The sequence below is a fragment of the Acomys minous genome, assembly GCF_964271855.1.
Source record: "Acomys minous genome assembly, chromosome: 11".
Classification (NCBI taxonomy): domain Eukaryota; kingdom Metazoa; phylum Chordata; class Mammalia; order Rodentia; family Muridae; genus Acomys; species Acomys minous.
In genome coordinates, this window is record NC_140492.1 from 12,942,173 (window position 1) to 12,964,691 (window position 22,519).

The 22,519-nt window shown below is 43.8% G+C and overlaps 1 protein-coding gene across 6 annotated transcripts in view; it reads left to right on the forward strand.

Annotated features, from left to right (window-relative positions):
• Positions 1 to 3,444: 3,444 nt before the first annotated feature.
• APP (amyloid beta precursor protein) overlaps positions 3,445 to 22,519 on the forward strand; it is a 216,219-nt gene continuing 197,144 nt past the window's right edge. For all 6 annotated transcript variants that reach the window (XM_084802345.1, XM_084802346.1, XM_084802347.1 and 3 more), the window contains exon 1: positions 3,445 to 3,638. In XM_084802345.1, the coding sequence (XP_084658471.1) occupies positions 3,582 to 3,638 (57 nt within the window). In that variant the 5' untranslated portion in view covers positions 3,445 to 3,581. The remainder of the gene's footprint in view (positions 3,639 to 22,519) is intronic.

Consider the following 22,519-nt stretch of genomic DNA (forward strand, 5'->3'; position numbering starts at 1 on the left):
CACACACACACACACACACACACACACACCCTCTAACTGATTAAGAGTACTTCCTGCTCTTGTAGAAGACCTAAAGGGTTGCTAACACTCAGGTCAGGCAGCTCACAATGGTCTATAATTCTAGCTCCTAGGGATCTGATTCCTTCCAACCTCACACTTGTGGGCAGACACATACATACATACACACACACATACATACATACATACACATACATGAAGATGTGCGCGCGCGCACACACACACAAACACACACACACATGCACATAAAATAAAAAACAAAACTTTAAGATTTTAACTAGAAAACAGGGATGCTCTTTCTGGCACAATCAGGAGTTGCTCATCCCCTGAGAACACCTTGACGAGGACTGAAAGTGGCATGAACTTCAGTCATATGAAAGGAGATGGCCAGTCTAGGAATTTCTGTTTTCATGGGTCATCATTTATCACTGTATTTTTAAAGACACTTGCCAGCCTCCCACTGTCACCATCTTAAAAATGTTTAATTTTGCACAAAAGGTCTCATGGTTTCATTTTTCAGGAAGATCTCACGAGATTTGGCGCTGGACCTGTTCTCCCTGCATCTCCCAGGTGTTCAGGTGCTTTCATGGTGATAGCTAAGTGTTTTGGGGGAGGCCTATGATGTAAGAGCTCCAATGTTTTGTTTCCCATGGAAATTGTTCCCCCTATGGGTGCAACTTTGTGGCACTTTCATGTTCTCAGATTTGTCAGTATGCTAACTTCCCCTTCCCAACTCTCAGATGCCAGGAAAAGGCTGGTGAGGCCTGAGGGGTGAGGGGTGACGGGTGAGGGGTGACGGATGAGGGGTGACGGGTGAAGGGTGAGGGGTGAGGGGTGACGGGTGAGGGGTGACGGATGAGGGGTGAGGGGTGACGGGGTGACGGGTGACGGGTGAGGGGTGAGGGGTGACGGGTGACGGGTGAGGGGTGAGGGGTGACGGGTGAGGGGTGAGGGGTGACGGGTGAGGGGTGAGGGGTGAGGGGTGACGGGTGACGGGTGAGGGGTGACGGGTGAGGGGTGACGGGTGAGGGGTGACGGGTGACGGGTGAGGGGTGAGGGGTGAGGGGTGACGGGTGAGGGGTGAGGGGTGACGGGTGAGGGGTGAGGGGTGAGGGGTGAGGGGTGAGGGGTGACGGGTGACGGGTGAGGGGTGAGGGGTGAGGGGTGAGGGGTGACGGGTGACGGGTGACGGGTGATGGGTGAGGGGTGAGCTTTCCACTTACTGAGTAACCTAGCACCCTACTGTTAAGCTACAGTCCCAGGCTCTGCTTTCCTGACTTTTAAATGGCAACAGTAGCAATGGCTTCCTTAGATTTGTGTGTGTGTGTGTGTGTGTGTGTGTGTGTGTGTGTGTGTGTGTGTGTGTGTGTGTATTCTGGAAATCATCCTTAGGTGATGTTCTTCAGAAGCTACCTCTTTTTTTCCTTCCTTCCTTCCCTCTTTCCTTCCTTTCTTTTATCCTCTCTCTCTCTCCTTCTCTTTTTTTTTTGTTGTTGTTTTTGTTTTTTTTTAGGCAGGGTCTCTTTCTTGGATTACCTTGCCCAAGAGTCGGACGCCTGTCTCTACCTCCTAAGCAGGTGTTAGCATGGCTGACATTTTTATTGGCTTCCAGGGAGGGAACTCAGACCCTCATGTTTATACACTAAGTACTTTACTGACTCAGCTGTCCCCCTACCCTTTCCTTGGCTTTTGTAGGGGATGAATGCCAGAACTAATAAAAGCAAGTATCGCATAGCAAATATTTGTTATTTGTGGAGGACATTCAAAGGACATTCAGGACAAAAAAAAAAGTACTTGTAGAGTTGGACAGATGGTATTTAGGCAGGCTGGTAGATCAACGCTGACCTCTCAGAAGGGAAAAGATGGGGACACGAATTCCTCGCTCTGTGAAAGAGCAGGGGTTCTAGTTTGCTTTCTATTTGCAGTGAGTTAACAAACAAACAAACAAACAAACAAAAACCAAAAAAACAACAACCGAAAAACAAAACAAAACAAAACAAAAACCCCCATCATCACCCAAAGCAACTTGAGGACAGGGTTTATTTAGCTTACACATTCTGATCACAGTCCACCATGAAGGGAAGTCAGAGCAGAAACTCACGGCAGGAACCCGAAGCAAGAACTGAGGCGTGGCCGAAGCCGCTTACTTTCTGGTTTGTCCCTTGTGGCTTGTCTAGTCTGCTTTGTTATACAACCCAGGACAGCTCAGGGCTGGTCTCCCACATCAATCAATAATCAAGAATATGCCTTCACAGATTTGTCTACAGATCAACCTAATAGAGGCATTTTTTTCTCAATTTAGCTTTCCCCTTCCGAGACAATCACAGCTTATGCTGTTATTTATTTATTTTTTTTTTAAAACTAACCAGCAAGCACATCAGGTGAGGGAGAAGGTTGTGGTCCCAGAGCCAGAAATTCACCTGATATGATCCTCTGTCCCCTCCCACAGGCCAATGGCTTGACATCTAATGCCAAATTCTGGTCAGGAGGGGTTAGGAGCTTATCTGGATGGCTCTAGGCCATTCTAGCCCTGGGTAGCTTGTGTTTAGGAGAAAATGACTTTAGAGGTTTGTTTCTATGATTTAGGGCAGATACAAAAAAAGCACAAGAGCGGAGTTCCAGGTGTCCTTGGTGACGGAGGTGGAACAAGAGGCATCTCTGAAGATTATCTCCAGCTCAACTTTGATCTCTTCTCCATCTTAGGTTTTACCTTCCTGCCTCCTCCAATGCCAAATGCCTGTCACCTTCTCTGAAACTGCCTGCATCAATGCAACAACAATAAATAAAAAAAACCACCTTCCATGCCAACTCCAAAGACAAAGAAAAAAATGGGTCGTTCTGCGTCCTAGGTCTTGTGCCATTCTCCGGTGCATTTTAACGACAAAAATTCAGGTTGCTGGAGGTGGAGGTTGCCTCTCGCAAAGAAATCCTGTTTGGTTTGCTAATGTTCTCGGCCTCGCTCCACCTCTCCAAACAGAGAAAACAAACTGCGGACAAAAATGCATGCATCGCAGCCGTAGCTCCTCAACCACATTCCGGAGAGGCCTGCGGGGTCGGATGACTCAAGCTCACAGGGACGAGCAGAGAGCACACCCGACTTTCCTGGAACCCAAACGTCCTAGGATTCACCTTCCTCCGTCTGCGGGTCCCTCTCCCTGATCCAGATTATTCCTCCCATGGTTCCCAGAGCCCATTAGGGGCTCGGGTCCCACAGCCCACTCAGGGTGCGGGTCCCATAGTCGCGCGCGAGAGCCCAAGACGCCGCCGCACCTGTGGGCTCCTAGTCCGGGTCGCCTCCGGTTGCGCTGGGGCGCAGCTTCCCGGGGCTCCGCTAGGGGTCTCTCTCGGGTGGCGAAGCGGGTGGGCGGGATCAGCTGACTCTCCGACTGCGAGCCCCGCCGCCACGCTCCAGCTCTGTCAGTTTCCTCGGCGGCGGGAGGCGAGAGCACCCGGAGCAGAGCGAGCGCGGGGGCCACCGGAGTCGGCGGCGACGCGGACACAGCTAGGGCGCGGCGGATCTTCTACTTGCACACTGAGCGCTCCGTGCCCTACAGAGGATCACGATGTTGCCCAGCTTGGGACTGCTCTTGCTGGTCGCCTGGACGGTTCGGGCTCTGGAGGTGGGTGCCGCGCCTTGGGAAAGAAACTAGGGAGGCGGGCTCCGGGAGGACACGATCCTCCCCATCACGGAGCTTGAATCTTGAGGCGCTGGGGACTGTCATGGGTATCTCGTTCCTCGCCGCCCCCGCTTGCGGGCGCCTGGCGCATCGGCGTCTCCGGCCCAGCCCTGCCGGGGGACGCGCTGCCGGACTAGTGGAGAGGGAGCGGGTGAGGCTCAGGGCTCCCCATAACCGCGCCGGCCCGGAGCTGGAGGGCGAGGGGGGACTAGCCTGAGCGCAGACCCTGACTCCTCCCTTCCTTGAGAGCGTGTCTCGGGGATGCGAGATACACCCAGTTCGTGGGGGAAGGGGACACGTGTGGAAAACCGAAAGCGTAGCGTCTCAGAATTCAGTGCCCCGCAAGGAAATCACGGCCCTTCCCCTTCCCTGGGGTCCTGGGTTGGAATCGGGGCAGCTCTGGACGCTGGGGGAGCGCCCGGCTCATCTTCCCTTCCCACCCCCGCTCGTCTTTGCTGTGAAGCTGGCGGCCGCGGGCGGCGGCTGCCTGCGCAGCGACCCTCCCCGGAGCGGGCGCGGGGTCGCGCACTGCCTTCCTCAGGCAAACTTTGTGTTTTACCGAGTCTCCCTTTTTTTGTGTAAGTTGCAAGCGATGGGAAGGATCGGAGAGCTGCGGCTACCCGGCACCGGCTCTCAGCCAGGACGTCCCGAGCTTTCCGTCGCACCTCCAGTTTCTCCCCGAGACCGAGAAGGTCCTCGGGAACAAAAGCAGCGACACCCCGCCCTCGCCGTCCAGGACGCGGTGGCGGAGCCGTGGTAGTTTGTGCGCCACCACGGCTCTCTTGCCTTCTCTGCGCGTCTGCCCCCGAGGGCCCGGGGGTGCGTTGCTGGGACCCCGCGGCCTCTCACCCCCGCATCACTACTGCTTAGTGCCAGTCCTGCAAAGTCCTCTCAGAGAGAGAGAGAGAGAGGGAGAGCCCAGAGTGAGGCATGCGTCTGGAAAGGGCAGTGCCGGGTGGTGGGGAGGCTGGGGTTCCTGTGCATCAAAGGAGGTGTTTGTCTGATTAAGGTGCGGCCTCCTCCGAGGTGGTTCTGGGCACTCTAGCATAGTCATCCTGGGGAGCGCAGGAAGCCGGGGAGGGTCCTTTTTTTTTTTTAAAGGGTGCAGATAAAAGGATTGAATAGAGTGAAGATTAAGACTGAGAAGATGGCGCCTCTGCAGTGCAGCAAAGAAAAGCTGTGTGGAGACTGCAGCCTGTGAAATCCACCCACCACTAGGTGTATATCACAAGTCTTCCCCGTTCATCCAACTCTCCCAACATCCAGCCAAAGGGTTGTTTTCCTTTTTATCCAAAGATGCCTAGAAGTTGTTTGCGTGGCAGCTGGTTTTATTTCGCATAGCTTGGTCCCCTTTCACCATCTAAGCATTTGTAATAATATCCTTTCCCCATCATGCCCTTTCCTCCACCCACCACTACCTCATAGTAATTTCCAAAGAAAAAAGGAAAAGAAAAGAAAAGAAAAAAAGCAATTTCCGGACGAGTATTTTCCTATAATCCCGTGGGGACTATTCAGGCTTTCACACTAGTACTTTTTTTTTCTTCATTTTTTTTTCTTTTAGTTCTTAGTCCTTAATTTACAAGGTCATTGAACTTTTTTCCCTTTATGATTTTTTCCCCCACAAGTAGCTTCAGGATCTGTAAATCATCTCAGACTGGTTAAAACAGGTCTTTTAAGAGCCAAGAATTTAGTGTTCCATTTTTCAATAGCTGTTTAACCAAGGAGATTCTGATTTCTCCGATGACCTGAAATTTTAGTTGTGTAACCGTTCAGTCTTTCAGATTATTTTATTATACAGAAACATGACCAAGAACTAAAAGCATAACTTTATTTTTTAGAGCTCATGTCAAAACTCAAATATTTACTTTTTTTGAGCTTTTTTTTTTTTTTAACTTGTATAAAGAGAGTAAGAATATGGGCCAAGATGAACTGGATTTATTTTTTGGCTTGTGCAATTGCATATCCTTTTTCTGCCAAACATTTGGAGATTATCCTGTGGGTATCATCGCCTTTAAAGGGTAAATGTGAGAAGCACATTAGTACCTTTTGTGAATCATTGGAAAGATGGGTAATTCATGCTAATGATGCTGGACAGACTTGTACAGCTCTGTGTCCATGGAAGCCACGGGATTACCAGTCGACTGCCTTTTGTAAATCATAGAAAATAGGTCTGCTGCAGGTGGCTCGGTAAAGAATCATGTGACTGAGGGTAACGATGAGATGATGGGGCCTCATCTTCCGGGGCATAGTCCATACCTGGCGTGGCGTTGTTTCTCCTGGTATGTTGAACAGAGGTGTGCATTTAAACAGACTGTGATGAGCTCACACTCGGGTTTGCTTGTGTGGCGCTAACCATCAGCTTGCCTTGGTGGTTTCTTCACTGCCTGGAAACCTGCTGCTGAGAACCACTGCTCAGAAGGCAGTAGCCTAAACACAGACAGAGAAGCTGAGATTTTGGTGGTGATCCATTAGGAGTCCCCTGTTCCTGCTTGTCAGTGGGAAGCCATGATCCCTGGCAGGCTATAAAGGCTTCTTTCTTTTCACCCCAAGCAATAGGATCCCCCATGACACCTGCAGAGCAGTTAAAATATGCACCCGAGGAAATGGAAAGCTACATACAAGATCACAAAACTAAATTAGAGAAGGCTGATTTAAAATAGATGGAGGGAAATTGTGTCCACTGGCTCCTGGGTTGAAGGAAGGTGGAGTAATCTCTATGGTTAAGGTACACTGTTACTGTTATAGGGTCCCTGTTTTTAGTTTACTGTTTATGACACATCAGTTTTCTGTATCTGTGTGTCAATGAAGATTGTCAGTCATCCTACGTATATACAGAAGTGAAGAAAAAGATACTTAATAAAACGTGCATTATTTTTGCAAAAACATTGTCTTGGGGTTTACAAGGCATTTTCATGAATATATTTCTTTTTATAATACCTTCCTTTTATGTCAAGATGGATCTGCACAAATATACTTTAATATCAAGCCTTAGAATGTAATATTTATTTGACTGCATATACTTTATCACTCATCCCCACACTAGGTACAGAAGCATGTACCTAGTGTGAATAAAACCTGCACATAATTATAAAATAGGAGTGTTATGTACAAAAAACAAAAAAAAAAAAAAAAAAAAAAAAAGAAAGAAAGAAAGGACAGATCAAGCAGAAAAGTACTAGTAAGTGGTATACTGAGAAAGTGTTACAGGATAAATATCTAATAATTAAAGAGTAAAGGGTCAATAGGAGTAGATAATTCTGGGTATTTCCTGATTTTAAGTTTCCAGCCAGGTTTGTGTCCCAGGTCTGGGGAGTGAAGGTTAAGTATCTTCACGAACTCCTATTTGTTCAAACACAAACACTGAGTGTACAAGCAGGGCCTTTGTCTCATCTGTGTTCTCTGGGCTTGCTTTAGAGCAAGGCACAGATAAGACTTTACATACTGGAAGAAAGAAAGAAAGAAGTAGAGAAAGAGAGAACAAATGTGGAATTCAATTTGATTCATCTCCTCATCTATTCATTAGGGAAAATGTTACTGATTTATTTTTTAGGCCAAATCCTGCCTCTCAGCTCAGGTTATCTTTTACATAAACCCAAATCATCTTTCCCTTCACTGAGCTTGCATTCATCCAGGGAAGACAGACAATAAACAGAAACTCAGGTGTAGGCAGGACTCTGGAGCTGAGTGGAGACTTTGAAGGAGGTCAGGGCTGAAAGCAGCCAGGAAGTATCTCTGGCTCCATCTTCTTAATCAGTGGAGAAAGCAACGGCAGGGAGGGTCACTGTGCAGCAAGGAGGAGGGAAGGGAGAATCAGTCCTTCGGAGTGCTTCTGTAAGGTTAATTGTGACTTCTCGTCCTATTTTGCACAACAGAATCATGAAGGCTTATTTTTCTCTTTTTCTTTTTTTTTTTTGCATGTGTGTGTGTATGTGTGTGTGTGGTGTTGGGATCACATATGGAGACTTAGGCATGCTGAGCACGTGCTCTACCACTCAACTACGTCCCCATCCTGAGGAATCATGGAGATGAAGACAAAACAATACAGGAAAGCTCAAGAACGTTCCCAGAGTTCCATCCGGTACATCAGAAAGAAATCCCTGGGAACGAGGCCTGGACATTGGCATTAAAGGGGGTGGAAAAACATCTCTGGGCAATTTAAAAATAGAAACTGTGATTTTTAAGGCCAGTTACAGATGGACCAATTTGAACCACATTCAGGATTTATCAAGCTGGGCTGAAAACAAAGGAGCCAAGTAATGCCGTGGAGGCTAGGCTGTACAAGAAACAGGGAACCAGGCAGAGGAAAGCCCAGCTCTAATTCCCACCGGGTTCGTCTCCCCCTCAAAGCTGTTGGGTCCTGAGATTATCACTGTAGCCAGGGCTGCAGTCACATCCGACCCACTGGGCTAGATCGCCTTGTGGTCTTGCAGGAAACCTGCCTCACATAGCACACACCTGCGTTGGTGAGGGCCTGGCCGGCCGCCAGTGCTCTCAGCTTCCAAGCCCTAACCTGGTTTAGGGCTTTGGTTTTTATTCAGTTTTTGTTTTTATTTTGTTTTGTTTTTTTGTTTACACAACTGTGACATCTTTTCCTTTTCACTGTGGGATCCTAGATTCAGACCCATGGAGTACAGATTGATATACTTATACTGTCTTTTGCAAGTGCTCGCTCATGGATGCTGTAGCTTCCTACATCTTATATTCCGCGTCCTATCCTCATGAGTGGGTGAGAAAGAGAGGCTGGCTGGCTGGCAAGGCTACACGAGGGAGTGAGCATGCTCCCTGAATGAGTAGCAAATTGAAGCAATTACATGTATTATGTTTCAGATTCAGTTTGCAAATGGAGGCATTCCTGAAAGGGGAATGTTTCCTAGCCCTTTCCTTAGTTAGGTAAGGATTGTTTCTGAGAGACACAACTATTTATTATTGGGGAAAAAAAAAGGCTGGGTGTGGTGGCGCACACCTTTAATCCCAGCTCTCGGGGAGGGGGGTGGGCAGAGGCAGGCGGATCGCTGTGAGTTCAAAGCCAGCCTGGTCTGCAAAGGGCAGCCAAGGCTACACAGAGAAACCCTGTCTTGAACCTCCCTGCCCCGCCCCCTGGAAAAAAAAATGTTGGGTGAATTTTTTTTTTTCAGATTGTCCTGCCTAGTTTGACTGGTACCACCTTTGAGATCTGAATTTTCTCAATGCTGGATCAGAATGACTGCTGTAGTAACTTATTTTTAAAAAGTAATAATATTAATATATATACATATATTATTGGTTTTTAAAGAAACATCAAGGAATATCTAGCTATTATAAAAGACTTTACAGAGCACTTGGTTCACCAAATGATCCCAGCTGCAGCAGTGGACAAAGAAGATATTTTATTTAGATTTAGTTTCTTTGGCTACTTTTTTTTTTTTTAGTGGGGATCCTTTCTAGTTAGTTTTTGTTAACTTGACATAAGTGAGAGTTACCTGGAAAGAGGGACCCTCAACTGGGAATGGCTTCCATCAGATTGCTCTGTAGGGATGGGTCGTTTTGCTGATTTATGGTTGATGTAGGAGGGCCCAGCCAATTATGGGCAGTACCACTAGGCCGGGGAAACTGTGAGCCTGTGAGCAGCACTTCTTCATGGCCTCTGTTTTAGTTCCAGCCTCTAGGTTCCTATGTGAGCTCCTCTCCTTGGCTGTCTTTGATGGACTGCAGTGGGTAAGATGTAATAAATCCTTTCCTCCCCAAGTTACCTTCGGCTATAGTTTTACCACAGCAACAGAATCCATATTAGAACAGGGTTTTACTGTGTTGCCTAAGCTGACTTTGAACTTCCTTCCTTCAAGGCTCCTGCCTCAGCCTCCTGAGTAGCTGGAAGATAGATTCATTCACATAGCTGTGTCTCTGAGGGGGGGGCATACTTTGAAGAGGCATGCAGTAGAGATTGAGCTAGAAGCAGAGAGAGTATATATCATGAAACAGGAAAGTGCACAGTGCTTTAAATACTTACTTGAATTATCATTTTAAAGTGATGAGTATGTGTGTGGCTGTGTGTACATAGGTGCAGTGACCTGTGGAGATCACGGATGGGCCTTGGATCTACCTGGAGTTGGGAGTTACAGGTAGTTGCCAGCCAACTGAATGTAGGTCCTATGAAGGCACAGAATTGTTCTTAATGCCTCTCCCACCCCCCAGTCCCAATTACAGTTTGTTTATTTGTTTGTTGTTCGGTTATTTATTTATGTAGGTTTTTCCAGACAGGGTTTCTCTGTGTAGCCTTGGCTGTCCTGGAACTCAAGCTATAGACCAGGCTGGCCTCGAACTCACAGAGATCCGCCTGCCTCTGCCTCCCAAGTGCTGGGATTAAAAGGTGTGCACCACCACTGCCTGGCAAGTAGAGAGATTTTAAAGATCCCATTGCCTTTGCTGTTTAACTCCACTTGGGAAGAACTGGAGTTAAAATTTGTAATGGGGGTTTAATGTTAGTCCAGTAATGTTGAACCATTGGATGTTTCTCAGATGTCTGGAGAGGCAGCATTTCCCATGGCCTTCTGCTGCCGTGACACAATTCCTCAGACAGTCAACTTGGTTCACAGTGTGGAGGTACATGATAGGTTGGCCTCCTATTTTTATGGGTCTGTTGTGAGGCAGCATATTATGGTAGGGAATATGTGATCGATGCAGCTGCTCCTGGCACGCTAGCCTGCCTGGAAGCGATGAGGACAAAGAGAGGAGACCAGCATGCCAAGTTTCCAAGCAGCCCCATCTCTTCAGTGCCCCTCTACCCCAACAGTGGCCCTCCAAAGACAAAGGCTTTAACTCACTGGCCTTTGGGTCATACTTATGATGTAAAACTATAACCCATGGATCCAGAAACCAAATGGGGGAAGGTTGCTTGAGCAGGCATTCCAAATGCTGCCTCCTCCCCTGAGATATTGGCCGTGGTTAAATTTCTGTGCGTTTGTAAAATGGGGATGGTAGTATTTATCACTGTTGTGGATTAAATTGTTTAAAATATAATATCCTTAAAACAAATAGATAAATTAATATGTATTGATATGCACTTGATGTGCCATCATAACTAATTGTTGCTACTTTCATAGGAGGATAGAAAATGAATATACTTTTCTAATAGTTATGGAAAGCTAAATAATCTTTTTTTGTAAATGATATTTTACTTATTAGAGTAATTAACTCATATATTAAGAGTAAGGAACTTGGAAGTTTGTTCTATACAATGATGAATGCGTTTACCCAGATGTGGCAAGTGCCTGGCATCCCAGCACTGAGGAGATACAGTGGAGGGTCACAGGTTCAAGACCAACTACATAGCAAGACTATTTCCAAAAACAAAAACAAATAAACTTAAATGTGAAACACAGCACAGGTAAAAGTTTTTTGAACACCTGTTATGAAATATAATTTACTAAATAATGTGATTTTTCTATTTCAACTGGATTTTTAAAAATAGTAGAACGATTCATGTTTATTGGAAAACTTAAAGAGCACAAAAATGGTCAGGGTTTATGTAAATGGCAAATACTCATTTCTAATTCTGTGTGTGCTTTCATGTGTTTAATATTGAGCCAGTTTTTTGCACTGGTTTGATTATTAACATGATATTAGTTGGACGTCTTTGGATGCATGTGAGCAGCTATGGACAGGCTTATTTTAGTCTTCAGCTAATCCTTTTCAATAAAAATGAGTAATCAGGCTTTGTCATCCGAACACAAGTAGAAGATTCAAATGCCAGCCAAAGAATGTTGGTCCTAGCATGGAAGGCACAAATGACTTCACTCAAGACAGGATATGAAGGCAGCCTTCTTATAAGAAAATCCGACTCAAAATCAAATGAGTTTATATAACTGCTGTGTTAGGGCTATCATGTCTTTTATGTTTGACTGGGTTAAAAATACACTTAGAACGCATCAGCAGGCTAGCTAGCTCATGCTCCATTTTTTCTCTCTGTGTCAAAATTAGTCTAATGATATTTGAAACTTTTAGTAAATAAAACTGAGGATTCTGTGGTTAAATTATGGTTGCAAACAACATGGAAGGATCAAGAAGTCAAGGCCTTAGGAGTCCTGGTGGGTTCTGGTTAACCAGCTGTGTCATCTTTGGATAGAGGTTGGGTCTGGTTGGCTGAAACTCAGGATCCATATTTAGTGTTCACCCTACTGAGAGTGGTTACAGGGAGCAAGCAGGGATGCTCTCAGGCCTGTGGGTACAAGGTCAGTGAGCACACATACTAGATGAGTAAATGAAATACGTCAGAGATGCTTTTGTAGACCGTGGATCCTGAGCCAAGTTCAGCGATGGACACAGGATGGGACTGGAATCTCTCCTCTCCAGTTCAAAAGATATCTCTGATTAAAATTTTAATCCAGAAACTATTAAGACAATTCTTTGTGTTTGGTGATTTCTTAGTCATGAAATTGTTCTTTGTCTGATTTTTTTTTCCCCCCTCAGGGAATCAAATTTGTTTTGTGTGCTCAGCTTCTAGAGAGCCACATACTATCTTTATCTTCACTGAAAATAACAAGGCTTGCTAACTGACAGTGGTACAGTACTCCTCAGCCTTAGAGGACAGGACTCTTAGCAGAGGAAGAGATCCATCACAGAGAGTCATTTGTGTTAAGTGAAGAAATGCTTTATCGCTCTTGTCGCTCTGCCACGTTTCAAAGCTTTAATGGCAGTCATATATCTTAACCCCTTGGAGACATTTTGCAGGACAGTAAACACAAGGTGTAATCTTACCCTGGAGGTATATTTGTGTGTTTAAGGTGTGCCCTTTCACCCCTGCTTACCCAAATCTCATTGGTTCTGGTTTGTTTTGTCTGCACAACCTTTTTTTGTTTTTTAATGAATTAAAATTAATGTTTTATACACACACGTTTCTTAGTTATTTAAAAATTATTGTTAAATACATTTCAATGTGTATATTCATTGTGTGCAGAACTGTGCTGCATGAGGACATTTTCGTGCAACATATGCTGTTTGTTGAGGACATTCATCTCTTCCCTCCTCTCTTTTCCCCTCTCCTCTCCTCTCCTCTCCTTCCCTCACCTCCACTTCTTCTCTCGGTTCCTTTTTTTCCCCAGTTAGCTTCCTTGGCTCCCCTAGACAGTTTCACTTCTACTTTGATGTCACACGTACTTATTTTTATATATCCACATAAGATCTGGGAAGCACAAACAAGAGAAAACATACAAAAATCCATCTTTCTGAAATTGGCCTAATTAGCATAGGGTGGTTATTTCCAGTTTCCTTTGTGGGTCTTGTTGTTGTTGCGTTGTTTTTGTTTTTGTTTTTTTTTTGTTTTTTTTTCTTGCAAGCAATATAATTTCACTCTTTACGAACTGAAGAAATTATACTATGTATGTACACCACATTTTCTTTACCCACTCTGTTGGAACCTGAGTTGGTTCCATAACTTAGCTACTGTGAACATTCTACAATAAATATTGATATGTATGGACATACATAATTGATATTTTACATTAAAATTAATGAAGCAATGAAACTTTGTTTTTGTTGTTGTTTTCTGTGCTTGGGATCTGTGCATACTAGGTAGGTAGGTACTCTACCCCTGATGCATATAAAATTGATTATTGAGGTTAGAATACAGTCTGTGAGTGTCATGGCATCTTTATAGTTGCTGGCCTCATTTGTTCCTCTTTCCACTATATTTCATTTTTAGGAGAAAATAGAATGGTTATCTCTCTCAAGACTTGGTGGTTAATCCTTGTCTGTTCCTGTTATGGAATGAATTTCTAAAAGCATAATTACTTTTTAAAAGAACAAATATATTCGTTACTTAAGTTGTGTGGTGTAATTTATAGGCAAAAGTGATCATGGTAAATACCCCATCCATCCAAAATTTCCCATCCATATGTAGTTTTTAAATCATTCAGGAAAGTCCTTGTCTTCTTTGAAGTGATAGAGCCCTTTGAAATCTTAGCTCAGCAATCCAGAGTATGATGCTACAATTTACCATAAGAAAGACACATTTCATAGCAAATATTCCTCCGCTTACTTTGGCCTGTTATATATATATAACAAGTATAGTATCAGAGCCACAAATATTAGTTCAGACACTCCAATAGAAATGAAATGTTAAAGATGAAGATTAATTTTAAGAATATTTGATTCTCAGATACTTGCGTATTAAATTAAGTAACTACATTTAATATTAAAATTCAATTTTTATAGAGAAGTAATTTTTCTTGTCCAGTGTATTAGTTGCTTTTCTGTTGGTGTGTATTAGTAATATTAGTAGCAGAGAGACGAATGCTGGTGGTCATCTGGCTTTCTTTTTTTTGTCACCCTGGCTTGGCAACCATGTAATGGTGCCACCCACTTGAGCATGAGGCTTCCTTCCTCTTTTAAACTCTCTGGAAGCACACCCTAGACACACCCAGAGCTAAACTTCCTGACCATTCTAAATCCTGTCAAGTAGACTGGGGATTAACTACCCCCTTCAGAGAAGCCTTGACTGACTCATATGGGCATATTTAGGAAAGGAAATTCATTCTTTCTTTGTTCCCCAGGAAGCAGCAAGTGGTAAATCGAGTCAACAGGAGGCAAGTACAGTAAACAGCTGAGGAAGAGGTGAAGGAGGGCTCTACGAGGGGGCATGTGTTGTGGGCCAAGGTTAATATTTTGGGTAGGTTTTTGTTTTGTTCAGAGTCTGGCGAGATCCCAACCCTGAGGTAAACTGAGGTGAACTATTCATTGGATGTAAAAGAAAGACTAAGAACTGCTTTGGGGTAGCCAAATACCACAAATGAGTGGGGACCAGGGAATAGTAATATTGGTTGTGATTGCACTGCTCTCTGGAAGTTATCATTAGTGGTGATGCCTTACATCTAGGACTTCTGAGTTTTGGATAAATGTTTGTGGCGAGTGCTGTAGGGGTTCTGTGGTGCAGTGCCCGAGGATGGCACGGTTTTGTGTATAGTAGAAAGTTCAGTGGGTCACATGATCTCTGCTCTGCATGACCGGAGCTGGGATCCCAAAGCCCATGTCAATGCTGGGCGCCTGGCACACATCTGTGCTAGGCGGGTGGAGGCAGGATCCTGGAGACCTGCTAGCCAGCCAGCCCAGCAGAAATGTGAGTGACAGAGTCAGCGAGTGGCAGATCCTGCCTCAAAAGAGAAGGTGGACAGTGATAGAAGGTACCTGACAGTGACCTCTGACCTCTACACAAACACACAGGGCTAGAGCACACTCTCACTCTACACAAATACCTGCAAATGCATTAAAAAATACAGGCATATGTGTTTGATCCTGGATAGTTGAAGCAGTTTCTTTATGTTTTAAAGAGTATGAGCAAGGGTAGAAAGAAAGTGCCTTTTAAATACAATTTGTTTTGCAGCTTTTTCTAAAATTGTATTACAGAAAATTTTTATAAACACTGGCAATAATGACTTTTTTTTTTCCCTTTGGTTTTTCGAGACAGGGTTTCTCTGTGTAACTGCCCCAGCCAGCCTGGACTTTTTGTAGACTATGCTGGCCTCGAACTCACAGAGATCCACCTGCCTCAGCCTCCCGAGTGTTGGGATTAAAGGCATGTGCCACCACCTCTGGCTCAACTCTGGTAGTAACTTAATGATGTCATTCATTCACAACTCTTTAAAAAGTACTCTCTCCTCTTACTGAGGCAAGATTTTGCAGTGTTGCTCTGGCTGGCCTCAATCTCACTATGTAGCTGAGGCCAGGTAAACTTCATTTCCTCGCTAACTTCTTGAATTTTTCTTCTTCTTCTTCTTCTTCTTCTTCTTCTTCTTCTTCTTCTTCTTCTTCTTCTTCTTCTTCTCCTCCTCCTCCTCCTCCTCCTCCTCCTCCTCCTCCTCCTCCTCTTCCTCCTCCTCCTCCTCCTTCTTCTTTTTTTTTTCGGTTTTTCAAGACAGGGTCTCTCTCTGGGTAGCCTTTGGCAGTCCTGGACTCACATTGTACACCAGGCTGGCCTCAAACTCACAGTGATCCTCCTGCCTCTGCCTCCCAAGTGCTGGGATTAAAGGCGTGCGCCATCACACCCAGCTGAATCCCCATTCTTACAATGAATTTCATCAGGCTCCTGATTTGTTATGATAATCTCAGTCGATAGACATCATTTTGTGTGAGTGAGGTAGCAAGTCGGGTTTAGAAAGAAAACCCCATATATTGCAATTAAATTATGTGGTCATCAAAGTGAAAATTAATTACATTGTCATTGTCAATGTTTAGTTTGGTGACTTATTTATTTATGTTTGTCATTTGGCACCTGATATTTCCTTTCGAGTTTAGTGTAAAGATGATCAACATTGGTTTAAAAGAAGTGTGAATTCTATTACTTGTATTTTCTAAAGAAATTGCACAAATGGTACTTTCCTTGGTCAGGTGCCAGTGGCACACACATTTACTCCCAGCACTCAGAGGCAGGTACTCTAGGCCAGCCTGGTCTACAGAGGGAGTTCCAGGATGGGCAGGGCTACACAGAGAAACTCTGTCTTGAAAAAAATACCAAAAGTAAAAGAAAAAAGAAGGAAAGGAAGGAAGGAAGAAAGGAAGGAAGAAAATGTACTTTCCACCATCTGAAAGCCAATGCTACCTTATACCATTTATGTTGACAGGCATTGAAAATCTTATTGGGGTCATTATATTATTAGCCTTGTATCTTTTTCTTGTTTGCTCAGGACTGTTTTTTTTTTTTTTTTTGGTTTGTTTGTTTTGTTTTTAATGCTTTATGCCATCATGAATGCTTTTACACCAAAGGCTTCAGGAAATTTAAGTATACTAAAAGTAAGCTGAACCTTAAGATAATGTAGTTGTGTTGGGTGGGGAAGGTTCTGGAATAACCAATAAAAACACCTTTTCTGCTTTTTTTCAAGACAGAGTTTCATAGCTCTGGCTGTCCTGGAACTCACTGTATAGACCAGGCTGGTCTCAAGTTCCCAGCGACCTGCCTGCCTTTGCCCCTTGAGTGCTGAAATTAAAAGCGTCTGCCACCACAGTCCAGCTTAATGCATATTCTTGATGTGAAAGTGGCTTATGGTTTGCTATTAGTTGAAGAACTATAGGGCCCTACTTATAAGACTGTAGTGGTGACAGTGCAGTGTTACCCAATGAAAGATGTGAGGGGAGAATCTCCCAGGGAAGCCTGAATAGTTTGACTATGGCACAAACAGTGGAAGGGAAGTCTGATGGACAGAGATGTCCCTACCACTGAGAAATTTGTCAACATGGCTGCCGGGGCTGCCCAGGGCCTGGATAATGATGAGGCATCCTGGAGGGTTTACTGGAATGTTTTTATTTGCTTTATTGCTGCTCTTCTTTTTTATTTTTTTAGTATATTTTTATTGGTTCTCAGAGGACTTCATACATGAATACGATGGCTTTTGATCATGTTCGCCACCCACTCCTCTCCGAACTCCTCCCCGACCCACTCCCCTCCCCCTCTCCCCCAGCTTCATGACCTCTTTATATAAACAGTAGACCACCAAGTACAGTTTGTGCTGCCCCTATCCTCATGGATGTGGACATATCCACTGGAGTGTGGTCCACCTGACAGGGGCCTTATCCTTAAAGAAAACTGACTTCTCCCTCTTTCAAAAGCTATCAACTAACTGTCAATAATTCCTCAGCCAGGAGTGAGGACTCCTGGGCCTCTCCACTGCCCCCCCATCCCCCCACCCCCCAATTCTGGAAGGTTGACTGGCTTGAACATGTGCAATGCTTTCACAGGCGACCACACCTGCTGTTTGTTAGCATGGCAGCAATCTTGCCACCTTAAAAGATGCTATTCTACTCTGGTCCTCCACATCTCTAGCTCGTAAAAACCCTTTTGACCCCCTTGTGTTGTGGTTCCTAAGCCTTGGGGCGAGGGAGTGTGATAAAGATGTTCTATTTGTGGCAAAACATAATACTGGGATTTAAATCAAGAATCTGAGATCAGACCACCCCATTTCTTTGTATTTGTGTTGAATGTTTCACTTTTATCAGGAGGTTCATGTTGTAAGGACACAGATAGGAAGAAACTGTCAGTTTAAATCTCTTTCCTGGAGAAGAACAGACATTTGATAAAATAGTCCAAGGATTTTATTATCACTTGTTAAATTGTTTCTAATTTTTTAATGTAACTTGACATGTTGACTCATTGCTCATTGGCTCATTCATATCAGAGTTTGAACACATACAACACAGTCCCAAGTCCCCGGTTCTGTTGTTAGCCAAGGAGCTGAGGTAGATGCTGGAGTTTTAATGGAATATTTGTGTTTGGAGATCACACATATCTCTATCTATATATGTGTTCTATCCCTACTCCAAATTCTCTTAGGGAATTTAAGTGCGATTTTGGTGATGCTGACATTGATAGGAAGTTATGATCTTTTTATGACCAGTTTTCTTTCTTTGCTTACACTGAAAAAAAATTTAAAAAGTTCATTCATGATCTGTAAAAGATGCCCTGAGTTTCAGCAGGACCCCAGGGTGGAACCTCGTAATGTTGTATATGAGGTGATAACTCATTCTGTACCTTGTTAATCTTGTCCTTTCCACAGTCTAGTGGAGAACAAAGAAAGAAATAGACATAAGACATCAAAGGCTGCAATAAAAGGATGGGTGATGTCCTCACAGAGATGGCCACGAGCCTTTGGCCAGGACTTCAAGGGTAAATGGAGGTTAGCCAGAGCAGAGTGGGGTTCTCAGATACGAAGACTAGCAAGTGTTAAAGGCTTAAAAGTAGAACCCATGGCTATGTAGATGAGAGAAGCAAAAGGAAAGTTAGAGTTTCAAAGACCCTTGGTGAATTTGAAATTCACTTTCTGAACAACAGTGTGCTTTTAAATGTTCTTGAAACAGGAGTGGTGACTGATAACAGAATCAGCCATGTTTTTAGGAGCTTTAATGGAAGATCTTGTCAATATTTGCTTAAGCTTGACCAGTTGGTGGCACCTAGCTGCAAGGGAGGAGGGAAATGTGTTTTATTGGCTGAGTACACTACAGCCAGGAAACACATTCCTGGATCTATTATTAGTATTGTTTGTCTTGTTTTTTGAGACAGGGGCTTAATGTAGTGTTAGCTACCCTGGAGCTCACTGAGTAGACCAATATGACCGTGAACTCACTGAGATCTTTTTGCCTCTGCCTCCCAAATTCTGGGATTAAAGCCATGCAGCACCATGCCCAGAAAACTCTATTCTTCAGGACAGAGAAGTCAAATATCTGCAATAGGCTAGCATTCTGTAATGTAGATAAAGTACAGTCTTGTAAAGAGACTAGAGGAAAATGAAAAGACTAAGAAATGTTCTCAATTAACGACTATTCTTATCTGCCAGCTAACCACATTGAAAACCTTTATGGAGTGACAGAAGAGGAGAATGCTTTTAATTAATATGTGGAATCACCCAAGAGTGGGCCTGATTGCACTCAGAGTGTGTTCAGATTCCAGGGGAATCCTTCCAACTAATATATTGACAGGCAAAAAGGAGTAATTTCAGAGGCTCTTGGAAGAAATGGCACTGCCGATTTCTCTTCCCTGTTGGTAAACTGTCTTTCATTAGATCTCAAGGCTTTGTTGTTGAGCTTGTTCTTTGATAGCGATAGCAGGTTGAGTAAGCTTTGAGGTCTTTAGAAAGGAGCGTAGTATTTAGAATTTCATCTGAGCCACATCTGCCCATCATGTTTTCTGCTGCTACAGAGCCTTTCACATCTGTTTATACTTAACCTCTCTTGCCCAGAGTGGAAAGGTTTATGGAAAAGAAGAAAAGAAACTTGAATGTATGTCTTGCATCAGTAAAAATGCGGCCACCAGTTTACATCCATTTGAATTATGTATCTACCTCCTAATCATTTCAGTTACTCTAGAAGTGACCAAAGGAAGACATGTACCAGGAAACTGGAAATGAAAATGTGGGGGAAACCTACAGCTCGAAGTAGGCTTGGTGTAACTGTCACCATTAGGGAGTGTGTGAAGGGTCTGCCATAGGCATATGGTGTGCAGGTAAAGGTGTCATTTAAATTATTTCAATGGCTTGACATACCGCACTGAGTTCTGTGTTAAATAAACATTAACATGGGTTCTCAAAAGTTCACTGTGTTTCATTTCCTAAGTTGGAGTTCTTGGTTCTCTTAAGTGCAGATGAAAGCTGAAAGAAGCCGGGTGTGTTGGCGCACGCCTTTAATCCCAGCACTTGGGAGGCAGAGGCAGGTGATCGCTGTGAGTTCGAGGCCAGCCTGGTCTACAAAGTGAGTCCAGGACAGCCAAGGCTACACAGAGAGACCCTGTCTCGAAAAATCAAAACCAAAACCAAAACCAAAACCAAAACAAAAACAAAAACAAAAAACAAAACAAAACAAAAAAACAAAAAAAGAAAGCTGAAAGAACCATTTAGGGCTCTCTTTAGGCTCTGCAGTTGATGATTGACCTCTTCCCTGGAGTCATGATGTGACGTTATTTTTAGACTCAGAGGTATATGCTACCAATTCATTGCTGGTTTGTAAAATAAGAAAACAGAAGTGTGGCTGTTAATATATATATATATATATATTGGAAACAAATGCTCCAAGTCCACTGTGAGGAGCTAGGGATGGCACTGTTCCATGCAAGCGCTCCCCAAGCATTACTTAATCTCAACAGTTCTCTGGCCTGGACCTGACTCCTAGTCTGCACTGTCCAATAAAACTATCATAGAACTAGTAAATCAAATTTGTAATTTCAAGTAGCCACATAAAAACGTAAAAGAGAGCAGAGGTGAGTGGTAGAGTGCATGCTTAACGCATGTGATGTTCTGGGTTCTATCACGAACACAGATTAATAGAGGACAGATAGACTGATTATAGATGATAGATAGATAGATGATTGACAGATAGGTTTTTTTTCCTTGTCAGTAAGGTCAAAATATTCTTTCAACATGTAACCCATATAAATCGAATTATGAAATATAGTTGGTATATTTTTACATCTTGTTTTTAAAGTTTTATCTATTGTGCGGTGGGTGGAACCTTACATAGCTGACCACGCCCACTGCCTTACAAAAGAGCCTCACTTTCAGATGGTGGAATCGTCATCCCTTTCTAAGCCCCCTTCATTTTACAGATGAAGACCACATGTAGAGATACTGGATTGCTTAAAGTCACATGACCATTCACCGTCAGAAGCCACGCCCTTCTGTCTGAATTCGGTCTCTTTTTTCACTCTTCCTTTTTCTAGGTCCTTGTTCCTGTAATTGCTCAGTACTTTAGGGATGTTAGATTGTTGCCAGTGGTTAAATATTGAGCCAAGAGTCTTAAGAACATTTGGCCCACTCAGAATAGGCACTGTTTGATTTGGAGGGAACTGTTCTGGGCAGCGTAGGTAGAACCACAAGGCACATTCACAGTTCACCCTGAGCTAGTCCTAGGAGGTGATGCTGGGTTTATTTTTGTTGAGGGTTCTATGGGTACTGTACACATATGTGACTTTGCGTTTTGGCAGAAATGCTAACTGCCTACATACAGGAAGGGAGATATGCTGCTACCATGCAAATTTTATTGTATATTTGAGTGTGTAAACACAAATATGAGGAATAACTTAATAATTAACTCTGCTTTCAGAAGTGGTAGGGTTAAGCTTATATCTTTTTTTCCCCTTGTGTTGTAAGGATGTGTGTGTGTGTGTGTGTGTGTGTGTGTGTGTGTGTGTGTGTGAATGTGTGTATGCAAGTGTGACTGTGCTCCTATTTCTTACTTGGTTATACTTAAAGTATGATGATTTTTGACAAGTTAAGCCCAATGCGTTCCTGGTATGTAAAGTATTTTCAGAATGTAAGGCCATGTGGAAACACACTGGCTTGTATGAGAGGTCCTGACAGGGGAGGCATGGGGTGATCCTGTGGAGTGCTCCTGGTTACAAAGTGTTTGTTCGTTGGTGTGAAAACATTCTTGATGGGTGAACTTTCCCAGCTGGAAGGTGCTTTTCATCTTTCCTGAAACATTTATCAGCATGGATGTTGTAGATTGTGTAAGAGAGCTTTAAAGGGAGTTTACATTTATTCTTGTGACTTAGTTCAGTGAGCTTAAATTTAGAGTTACATTTCTCTGTTTGAAAATTGGAACTAATTCTCATCCAGGGCCAGGCTTTACCCACAAAGGTATTACCAACCTTTAAGCATATTTATTTTATGTGTTTGCTTTGTTTCCTGGTGCAAGTCTTTGGGTTTGGCCTATGGTGATTTATGTGGCTATACTTAGAAGTTTCATAGCTTGTAGAAATCAAGTAACAATAGAGGGGGCTAAAATAATTTAGTTGTGTCTATAATCCCAGCCAGAGGCAGGAGGATCACCAGTTCAGGGCAACTTGAGCTATATAGGCAAACTGAAAAAGGATTGAGAGAGAGAGAGAGAGAGAGAGAGAGAGAGAGAGAGAGAGAGAGAGAGAGAGAGAGAGAGAGACTGACTCCCATTTCCTTTGGCAGTTACACATGAATATTTAAATCCTTGAACAATGTACAGTTTTAAATCAGCCCTCTTCCCCTACTGGCATTTTTCATAGTGTGCATTAGCACTTGAAACAAAAGTTCTGAGCTGTAAGAGTCCTACGGGAGTCATTTTGAAATATGCTTAAGTTGGATTTTGAGTTCGCAAGAATACAAATCCAAGCCAGGGTGGCACAGGGCCTCTCGGGTTCTTTACAGAGTGAAGCGGAAGGATTGGGAGCTGAGCTTGGCTTCAGCTAGAGTGGGAAGGGCCAGTGAGGGTAACACCGTGAGAAATGCCTCTGAATCAAATGTAAAACGAAGACGGCTGGGGATATAGATCATAGCCGAGAGGTGAAGATTTTGCCTCGCGTTTGTGAGGCCTTCCACTTCGAATCTCCAGTACTGAGGAAG